Source organism: Arachis ipaensis, chromosome B10 (genome assembly GCF_059453495.1).
Source record: "Arachis ipaensis isolate K30076 ecotype BB chromosome B10, ASM5945349v1, whole genome shotgun sequence".
NCBI lineage: Eukaryota > Viridiplantae > Streptophyta > Magnoliopsida > Fabales > Fabaceae > Arachis > Arachis ipaensis.
The window spans coordinates 27,829,306-27,840,720 of NC_142435.1; the positions used below are offsets into that span (position 1 = coordinate 27,829,306).

At 34.9% G+C, this 11,415-nt stretch overlaps 1 protein-coding gene across 1 annotated transcript; it reads left to right on the forward strand.

The window, feature by feature from the left end:
• Nucleotides 1–9,571: 9,571 nt before the first annotated feature.
• Nucleotides 9,572–11,139, forward strand: LOC107621704 (abscisic acid receptor PYL4). The gene has a single exon (XM_016323722.3). The coding sequence runs from the start codon at nucleotides 9,947–9,949 to the stop codon at nucleotides 10,586–10,588; it is 642 nt and encodes a 213-aa protein (XP_016179208.1). The 5' UTR covers nucleotides 9,572–9,946; the 3' UTR covers nucleotides 10,589–11,139.
• The last annotated feature ends 276 nt before the right edge of the window (nucleotides 11,140–11,415 follow it).

Sequence of the window (11,415 nt, forward strand, 5' to 3'; positions counted from 1 at the left end):
TTTTGGACCTAGATTTAAGGACTTCGAAGACAGTTATTGTAGATCAGAAGCAACACTATATTAAGAAACTTGTGAGCCTTTTGATCCACCTCCGATTATAAACCTAACAATTCAAAGACATCCGATTCGGTCTACAAACTCCAAGAATTCAAGATCTGAATGTAGTTAGTTTAAGTTGTTGACTAGATACGATTAGGTTTTGTTGACTAGATAAAATATTGTCAGGTTTATCTTATTCCTCTAAAAAAAGATAAGAGTAGATTTGGTTTGAATTTGAACTTTAGGTTAGATTTTAGGATATAAATAAGCAAGCGACGATCCATCTGGAATAATCCAGCATCTAGTATTCATTAGCATATTTCATCTTCTGTTTATTTGCCATGAGCCACTAATTTCTTTTTGTTAGGGTTAGGAGCTCTATTTAGTTTTATGGATTGGTAATTGATTGATGCATTAATACTTTTTCAAGAATTGAGTTTTGTTTTTATTCTCAATGATTAGAAGTATTGGAGAATATTCTAAATCTATCTTGAATTCTTTTATTATCTTGGAAAAGTTAATATTAGGGTTAGCTTGAAATTCATTCTTATAACTTTTCAATTGACTAGGAATAGCTTTAAAAATTGTGACTTTAAATCAGAATTGCGCTTAACCTCTTCTTGCCAACTAATTGACCAAGAAATTGGCGATTACGTGAGATAAATAGAAATTGAATTGCCAAAGGATTAAGGTTTGATTATATATAATTTGTCGTGAAAATATATTTGCATAAATCAAGGTAATGAATATGAATATTTCTTTTTATAAGAATTAAACATCTCTGAAACCTTAACATCTCCATCCATTATTTGTTTCTCTCATTCATATGCTTTGCATACATCATTGTTGTTACTTTATGTCCGGTACCTACTTCTTACAAAAAGTTTCGTGGATCTAGTTAGAAGTTCAACTAATAAACACCGTTTTGTTCATTCCTTTAGTCCTCGTGGGAACAATACTCACTCACTGTGGTATTACTTAAAACAATTTGGTACACTTGCCAAACCATCCATCAACAACAAAGTCTCAAAAAGAGAGAGAAGAAAGAGTTAGGAAAGAAGACCACCTAGAGAGGAGGAGGGCTAACTAGCAACGGTGGTGATGTTGTAGTGGAGATGCTGCGACGATGTAACAGCTCAGATCACCCGCTAGCACGATATTGTCCGCTTTGGCACACAAGGCCTCACGGTTTTGCTTTTGACGATAGGGATGCTAGCCGAAGCCCCCCACACTCACTCGGCCCACATCGGTTGGAGAGGGGAACGAAGCATGCCTTATAAGGGTGTGGATACCTCTCCCTAGCATGACGCGTTTTGACGAGTGAGTGTGGGGGGCTTCGGCTAGCATCCCTATCGTCAAAAGCAAAACCGTGAGGCCTTGTGTGCCAAAGCGGACAATATCGTGCTAGCGGGTGATCTGGGCTGTTACAGACGACCTCTTCGATTTTTCCTCGAGCAACAAACAGTCCCTCCAGCAAAGAGAACAAAGAAGGAAGAGTTTGAGGGTGATGATGTTGTCGGCAAGTTCTTACAACAACAAAGGAGGATGGGTTTGACCTTAAACCATTCCTGTATGCAACACTCTCTGTTACATGTTCGACACTAGCAATTTGGGAGAATACCAATTATGAACTGAACTACTAATGTTTAAAACATGAGTCCATTGATTTGGGGTTTTTATTTTCAAGTTATAAATTGACAAAAAAAAAAATGCTAGAAGGCCATCAAAATTAATTATTTTTGGCTATCGGTTAGTCATTAATATTTAAAAGTATCACTACAAAAAAAGAGAATTAAAAAGACACTAATTTTACGGCAGTTATACAGAACTACCATTTTTTTCGCTAATTTCAGCGGTTTTAGTCTTTGCCAAAATTCTCATGGTTTTTGTAGCGGTTTTAGTTTATTTTGGCGGTTTAAACTGTCATTACCATTTTCTGCTTCTCTTTTATTAATTTGGGTGATGAGTGTTGCTGCATATGAGAAAGTGCATGTAATATGAATGACAAACCCTAATCTCTTGCAACCGTTTGTCTCACGCCATTGTCATTCATCACATATCATTGCCATCATCTCCTTGCCACTACAAGAAACGTTGTTGTTGCTGCCTTCAGTGAGCTTCTACGATCTGGCTTCGATCTGAAGATTTGTTGCTGTCGCTTAATTTAGCTCCATCATTCATCTCCTTACTGTACCACTTCCTTCAATGAGCTTCCACGATCTTGTTCTGGCTTCAATCTGAAGGTTAGTCATCGCTTCTCATCTCCTTGCTGCTTTGTTTATCACCTTGCCGCTGCAAGCAACATTGTTACTGCTTATAGCGATCTTCTGCAATTTGGTTCCGCCTTCTCTTCACTTTTGCAATTACATCCTTGCTCTCACCGTTGAAAACTTCCTCAAGTGCCGCCTTCAGACTCTCGTCTTCAAGTCCGGCATAGCCAAGTCAATCCACCATGCCAAGGTCCTCATCCGCCAGCACCACATTAGGTCTTCCTTTCTTCTTTTCAGTTTTTTCTAAAATTTAGGATTTTTAAATTCCTAATTTTCTATCAATAGTTGTTTGTTTTTTCTCAATGTCAAATTAAAAATCTAATTTCCTTGGTTTCTAGGTTTTTGATAAAATTTTCCTACATCAAATTAACCTCTCAGTATAATTGCTCTTAGATATATAATGTCAGTTGTAACACCCTACCACACAAAACTTTACGCTTAAGCCGTAAAACAGAGGCGGTATGGAATTACAACCTCTAAAATAAAAACATATATACATAATATAATTGAAAGAAATATAATATTCGAGGAGCCTTAAAGGCTGGTTAAGCAAAAACATGAAGATAAAAGCACAACTCTCAAGATAACATTTACTTGCATACGAAGAAAAGTAAAGATATACATATATGATAAGAGCAGAGTGTCAAGGATTTAAATATTCAATCTCCAGGCTTAACCTGCGAAGCTAAGGCTAGCTGGAGGATATTTACATACGTATATACAATCCAAAGATCCAAAATACTCAAAACAAACCCTATGTCTCCATCAAGCCTCCATGAGGCACAAAAGTAAAACATATATACAAGGAGAGTTCTATACATATAGATATATCTAAACATAGTAAAATACAACATCCGAAAGTCCCACTTCACTGCAGAGTAAGTCCAGACGCCTAATGAGGTGGTTATCGACCTGCATCTGAAAAAAATAACACATGTATGGAATGAGAACCGGGGGTTCTTAGCAAGGTAATGGTGCCAACATAAATAATATATAAGGTCTCAGAAAAGTCAGAGGTGATCCTAGAACTTCGGCACTCAGATTTAAAACTTAAAGATTAAAACAGAAAACCATAAGCAAGGTAGTTATCTATGGTTCTTAATCTTAACTAAACTCTAACTAAAACTCTCAATTCTGTGCCTTCCTCCAATCCTCTAAAACTCCGGTAGAACCACATAAACAAACAAAATAGACAAAGAAAAATACAAGTAGAGTACAATTACTGCAGATAGAAAGTATGGAAAATAAGCATAGTGATTCACAAAGGCAAACCCAATTAATGCACAAGCAAACAAAAACATATGCATATGATGTATGCCTGCCCTATGGCTGATGAGTCTCATCTGTTGGTTATCAAGCCAACCCGACATGTCCGGTAGCTAACTCTGGACAGTTCTTCATGTGCGCATCCCCAAGAGTCTATGCATAGCTTTTTCACAATCATATATATCAAATTCAGCTCATTGGGGGAATTTCCGGGGAGATAAAGTACTCGGCCACATCTTGCGACGTAGGGTCAACAGAGTATCGAGTCTCGACCTGGAACAAGTGGTGGCAAGCCACTACATCTACCCAGAAAAACTCGTATCTCAGATATAAAGAAGTGCACAAGCCAATATATCATTCATATTCATTCATTCAATATCATTATGGCCAATATTCATCAATTATATAGCATTTCCGCACTTCTTAATCATAATTCATCATATTTTAAACTTTTTTCACTTCTAAGTTACCATCCCTTCCTAGTTCAAACCCCTTCACCATGATTACCACCAGGGGCGGAGCTAGATTAACTTTTAGGGAGGGGCTAAAAAAATTTTTATAACTAACAAAAAATAAAATAAAAATTTTAAGAGGGGGCTAAATTAAAATTTATACATAATTTGTAAAGAAAACTTAATAGTTGGGGGAGGCCATTGCCCCCCTTGGCTTGTATGTGGCTCCGCCACTGATTACCACTAAGTTTTTGGGTCTTAGAAAGTAAAAATAGAGGTTTAGAAGTTTGAAATCATGTTAAAATCAGAAAAACACAATATTGCTAAAAAACAGGGCCCCGCATACGCATGGGTTACGCGTACGCGGGAGTATCATTTTTCCTACTCGCGTATGCGACCCTCTGTCTGTGTACGCGAGATCCCCTGGACAGAATAGATTGCTCGCGTTGCATGTACTTGCCCGCATATGTGCGCATATAAATTTTTACCTCTTGCGTACGTGGCACACTTCCGTGTACGCGGACATGTCTGGACAGAACCAAATGGTCACGTCGCGTGTGCACTTGCGTACGCGAGTCCCTCAAAATGCCAAAAAGCTGTTAAGTGTTTCAGAATTGCCTTTTGTACACCAAACTTTCGACGCGCATAACTTTTTCGTTAAAAATTATTTTTCATCTGTTCTTCAAACGGTGTAAACTTCACAGACTCAATTTTCAATCGAAACAAATTTGAAAAAGTTAGAGGGTCTGAAAGGCGAATTATGACCCATCGAAGTTTGGTCAAAAATTAGATTTTCATCAAAAACATAAACCTCTAGTTTTACCAATTACACAATTCACTATCACCATTTCAAAACTCTACACAGCACCAAAACAACTCAAACTATTATCTCAACATTCTCATTCATCCCATAACACACGATACACCATTTTCATCAATCCCAACCCAACAATCCATATACAAACAACATAATCCATCAATGCATCAACAAATCATAACTCATGTTCATCTTTCTCTCTACAACATCAATCATCAAAATCAGCATACTATCCACATCAACCATATCACCTAATATTCAACTCAATACATATTGCATTAATTAAAATCACTAAATTTGCACCAACACATAATTCATCTTATCCTGTCGTCTAACCTATATTTTCACGTAACATTATATGTTATCTATGAGAAACCAAAACCATACCTTAGCCGATTCCTCCCTAAGCCAAAGACACCTCAAATTGGCACAAAACTCAAGTCTCCAACGTTTCCAACCTCCAGGATTCCAACACCTAAAGCTCAATCAAGTTTCCAATCTCCTCAATCATGCTCCAATGTCACATATACACTACCTAATTCATTCCATTACATCCATACACACAAACTCAATGCTCAACCACAAATAATCAAGGAATTCACTAGGATTTGAGAATTTTTACCTTGATCGTGTCTCAATTGAACAAAAACCCGTTAATTTCTCAAGTTAATTTGACCCTAAACATCAAAATAACCAAGAATCTCAACACCCAAATTATTAAAATTTTGAAATTAGAGAAGAGAGAACTGAGATTGAGATTGAGACTTTCTTATCAAATTAGTTAGTGGTCTTTTTAGAGCTTGACGCGGTGATCGTATGGCTGCAAACGGTGCGGCAATCAGAGCTCGGAGTTGGAAGATATATAAGATTGAAGATTGAACGTAAATTTGAGTTAGGGTTCATAAACTTCTTTCTCTCTTCAGCGTTCCTTGCTGAATGAATGAGGAAGAAGGAGATTCATTAAGTGTAGGTGGCTTTGTTAGTTGGGCCTTGAGTCCAGTTTGGGCTCGATTCGATTCGTTTGGCCCAATTTTGGGCCAAAATCTTTAAAATTAGTGTCAAATTTTATATTTTAATTAATTCTACCTTATTAAGCTATAAAATTCAATTTTATAATTTCTTTGATTAATAATTAATTTATTAGCTAATTATTCACTAATTACGCAGGATTTACATTAGTATTACTAAAGGTATAAGATCATCCTAATTATATAGTGATTTAGTTTAGTCAAAGTAGATTAAAAAAAATTTTACTCAAAAATCTAACCAAAATACCTTATTAGCTTAAAAATATTTTAAAAGTATTATTAAATTTTATGATTATAGAAGATTGGTTCAATTTAAAATTAGGCAAATAAAGTATTATTCCTTCTGAGCATTTTTGTTTGCTGAAGTAGAAGATCTTATGTTATGTTTTGATATTTGATTTAGTAATTAAAAGTTAAAAACTTGCCTAATTTGCTTTCTATATGCATTTGCTAATATAATCGTAAGAATATAATTGGATCTTATAGAAAATTAATTCTATATAGCTTTTGGTGCACTTTGTCATGTCAATTTCTGTTTCTCACTCCAACCTTTCTTTTGTCTTGATTATTTGCTTCTAGAGTGCTTATTTTGATTATGATTTTGAATATTTTTACATATAAGTTTGCTTTCTATTCATTTAGCATGTATATACACTTCATACTAGAAATAAATAATTACCTAGAGTTTGATTTTAGTTTGTTAATTCAAAATATGGTATTTGGTCTTACCTTGAATAACTTAGTTCACCAACATGCGCCATGTTACTCAAGTGAACTAAATTTTTTGTCATCGTAAGTAATTTGAGTTTATCTTAATATTTTTGTAAATTGCATGCTCAAATAAAGAAGAAAAAAATTAGTTGCCATTGTTATTATAAGTCCATGTAGCTTCAATCCTTTTAATTTTTTTCCACTGTTTCTGATTTTTAAATGAAAATCTCTTAGAGCAATCCAGCAAGTTTGAAATTCTTTTCCTTTCTCATTATTTGATTAATTGATGATACCTTTGTGCTTTGGCATTTGGTAATGAATTTATATTTATCCAGATTTTATTCTTACACTATCTAACGCTTTGTGACTGATATTAGACACATGAGAGGTAGATTTACACTAAAGAAGGTGAATGCAGCAATCAATAACATGTCATCCTATGCTAAAGCAAATGCTCAACTCATTATAGCCCCAAAAAAGTAGGTTAACAATCAAATTCTTTTCAAATATAAATTGTAAAAAACATTCTTTAAATTCTTGACAATTTGTTCTATTTGTTCATGAAGTTGGCCGAAAATTTTTGGGAGAAAGTCCTGGTTAGTGAAGTGTCAATTTTCATTTTAATTTGTCATTTCTTAGTTCATTTATGACAAAAGAAAATGTTCTCATTCATCTTACAAAATTAAGGAAATTGGAGATATTACAACCATGGAAGGAGTTAAGGAAAACATTTCTTTCTTTAAGTTGAAATAAAAGGACCATCACTAAAGCTTGGGAACACTGGTTTTCTTGTCTATTCATCTCAAATTTGCTTCAATTCTTCTAAGAAAGGAAAAAAAAGGTGAATCCATGATTATTGATTTGTTTTCATTCTTATATTATAAATGTTCTGTTTTACTATTCAACAGTTCACTTCTGATAATAATTATGTCCTTCTTTAGATGTGGTGCAGTTCTTTGTATAAACATGTTGCTGCTAATTTGTCTTTAATTTTGTGTTTGTGTATTGCTTTGCTTTGTTTTGCAATACACTACACATTTCAATGCCAAGGATGTCAAGAATTTTTTGTATTCAATCAACAATGCGAGTATAGTGAAGCAGAAATTTAAGATAAAATATTTCGTATTATATTTGACATAATTCTATTTTGTGTATAGTGTTTGTGAAGCTCCAAAGTGTCTTAATTTTTCTATTAATTTATTTGATTATTTTGAGATTAACATAAGAATGTTAGAAAGAATTATGTAGAATGTGGTTCCATTGGAAGGGAAAAAGCAATGCCATGTAACATCACTTTGATTTTTCTATTTCTGTTCTTCCTTCTTTGCACTTTTTATTTATTGTGGTTATGCTTATTGTAATTTTTAATTTTTAATTTTATTTTTTTATATTTTTTTCTTCTTTTCTTTTTTTTATGATTTAAATTTCTACTTTAAGACTAACAAAATTATCTTTTGTTGTTTAATATATTTATTAATTAATCTTGATGTTTATTATACTTTTGTCATAAAAATTGTATGAAGGGAATGAGGTTACACTTTAAAGAGAATTAAAAAGTAGATTTTCTAAAATGAGTAACAAAAAACATGATCTTTTTTTGATAAAGACTTTCTGTCTAACAATTATATGTTAAAACATGTATTACTGAAAAATCATGTTATATTTATTATTTTATTTATAGCTTATGGCTTTTAATTTTTGATACCATGTATGAATTATAAAATTATGTTTTATTTAATGTTTTGTTTATGGTTTATGACTTTTAATTATTATAAAATTAAAAAAAAATTATTGGTTTAATGTGGTCAAAATAGCAATTTTAATTGTTATTTTGAACAAGTAAAAATTATTATTTTAATAAATAAAAATAGTATAAAATTATCATTTTAATTAAGTGTACGGTTGTTCGTGTATCGAATGGGTCGGATGTGCTAAATGCCCAGAGATAATAGAAAAATTGGGTTCGATTCACCTTCGTGCGTCTGGATTTCCAAGACCAGTGTGTAGAGGAGAAGGTCGGAGTTCGAGGTCTTCCCGGGTTGGCGATGTGGAGTGAAGTGGGGGGATGCCACCTATAAAGGGACTCCGACGCTCTAGTCAGTGTCCATACACAGGCTGCAATTAGGGTCAAGGTTAGGTGACGTACCTTTGGAGAGAAGTAGGGTCATTTCCTTATGTAGTCTACATTAGGGCGGGTCCCACAGGAGCAGGCTCACCTTCAAAGAAGCTTCCTCCCCAACTGTCAGATACCTCGCGAGAGGAGAGGTGACATCCGGGTCGCCTCCCGATTCGGGTCATGTTGTCCCATCGGGTCGGCCGGTACGTCAGATTCGAACAATGAACCAACTGGGCTGGCCGGAACATTAAATAAAAATAATAATCAAAATTATCATTTCAATTAAATAAAAATAACTATAAAAATTGCAGTTTTAAAATAAATAAAAATAGTCTTCGTAACTAGTAAAAACAGCCGTTTTATCTGTTATTTTCAATAATAAAAAATTAATATTTTATCAGATAAAAAATAATAGTTCTGATTACTATTTTTAGTATAAAAAAATATTTTTAAAAATATTTTTTTTAATTTCTAAATTTTTTAAGTATCGATTTAATCGTTAACACTTGGAATTAGTATTTCCGAATATAATTGTCACATATATACGTAGCGTAGTTTGAGTAGCTAGAAAAAATATTATAAACTATATAAATGATTAAAATCTAGAATAAAATTTCCCTAGTCATATCTCGCCACATAATATAAGTTTGGTAAGCATTCTACAAAATTTCCTACTTATTAAATAATTTCCAAATAATAATATAGAATGGATGGAATGAGGCAAATTGCATAAAGTTTGATGAGAAAATATATATTTAAAAGAAAAAAAAGGAAAAGGGTGGTTACAGCAGGTTACTATTGTGCATTGAAAAAACCGAGTCCAAATACAGAATAGAGAAATAGAGTACGGGCAAGTTGAGGATCCACTTGCAAGTTGCAACTGCAATGCAACCCCCCTGTGCTTAGCGTAAGCATCTCATGACATGCACTTCAATTCCCTTTCTTATGCAACCAAATCAAATTTCCTTTCAAATAACAACCACCTTCTAACCTCCCCTCTTTCTATCTACTCATCAATAAAAACCACTCCTCCAATGCAAACACAAAACTAATGCAACTTGCACTTCAAAAATACTCTCTCTAATTAATTTCCCATCCTTGCCGTCTCCAACACCCTCATATATATCCTATCACCATTCCAACACAATCTGAAAAACATTCACAACAAAAACAGACATAGTATATACATATATCATTTACATATCAAAATTAAACATTTAAAAACCGGAAAAAAAATAAAAGAGAAAATGCCTTCTTCTCTTCAACTAGATCGATTCAACTTCACCGCAACCACAACCGCAACCGCAATTATTGCTAACGGTTTAAACTGTCCTAGGCAGCCGTTAGCGGCGGTTCCACTTCCGTTATCCAGCGGCTCTGATGTCGCCTTGCATCACCACGCGCACCGGGTTGGTTCCAACCAGTGTTGTTCCGTGATGACGCAGGCGATAGAGGCGCCGGTGTCTACGGTGTGGGAGGTAGTACGGCGCTTCGACAACCCGCAGGGGTACAAGAACTTCGTGAAGAGCTGCCACGTCATCGGAGGCGAGACTCCGATGCGTGTGGGCACAGTGAGGGAGGTGCGCGTGGTGTCGGGGTTGCCGGCGGTATCAAGCACGGAGAGGCTGGAGATACTGGACGACGAGCGCCACGTCATCAGTTTCAGTGTGGTGGGTGGGGACCACCGGTTGAGGAACTACCGGTCGGTGACAACGCTACACGCCGTGGAGGGCGGCAAGGGGACGGTGGTGGTGGAGTCGTATGTGGTGGACGTGCCGCCGGGGAACACGAAGGAAGAGACTTGCGTGTTCGTCGACACCATCGTTCGTTGCAACTTGCATTCTCTCGCTCAGATCACAGAGAATCGTACTTCTGAAAAACAACGATGATGATATCAAACTTCTTTTTTTTTTTTAACCCTCCATGCCTTAACTCTCTCTCTCTCTCTCTCTCTCTCTCTCTCTCTCTCTCTCTCTCTCTCTCTCTCTCTCTCTCTCTCTCTCTCTCTCTCTCTCTCTCTCTAATTTCTTATTTTCTTTAGTATCAAGAAAACGTGTATTACGGGCATTACCTTCTTCAACTATCAACCTTACAAAAAGATAACTGAAAGGAAGTTTTTAACACGGGTTTGGATCAAGTCATGGTTTTAAATTGCAGTGCGTAACACCGATCCGCAAACTACGGATTCTGATTTTAATGACAATTGTTATATATGTTTTGCCTTTTTATTTTGGATATCTCATCAGCGAAATCGCAACTGCAATTTAAGATCATGGATCTCTGAGATAGGAGACATGCCTGTACTGGGAATTATTAATGGGATATTTTTTTTTTCTTTCTGGATGGAGATGGTTGAAGGTGATCATGATGTAGATGCATATATATGTACATATGGTTATGGAGTTCAATTATCTGGTTTCTTCTACATTTGTTTTTGCCATTCTTCCATTACTGTGGTCCAATCCCAATGTTTTAGTAGTTGGTTTAATTTTCCTAATATGCTTTTTGGATTTTGCATTAACATAGAATATTTGTGCATTCGAACTACCTTTTTTATTAATGGTTAATATAGCATATATAGTTAGTCTTGGTGTAAGAATTTGTGGAAGCTAAGAGTAACCTATGTCCTATGTGATATCATAGTTAGCGAGCTATCATTTTTGCGAATTTTTATTAATTTTATCTGTTTTATATCCAACTCATGATTAAATAATTA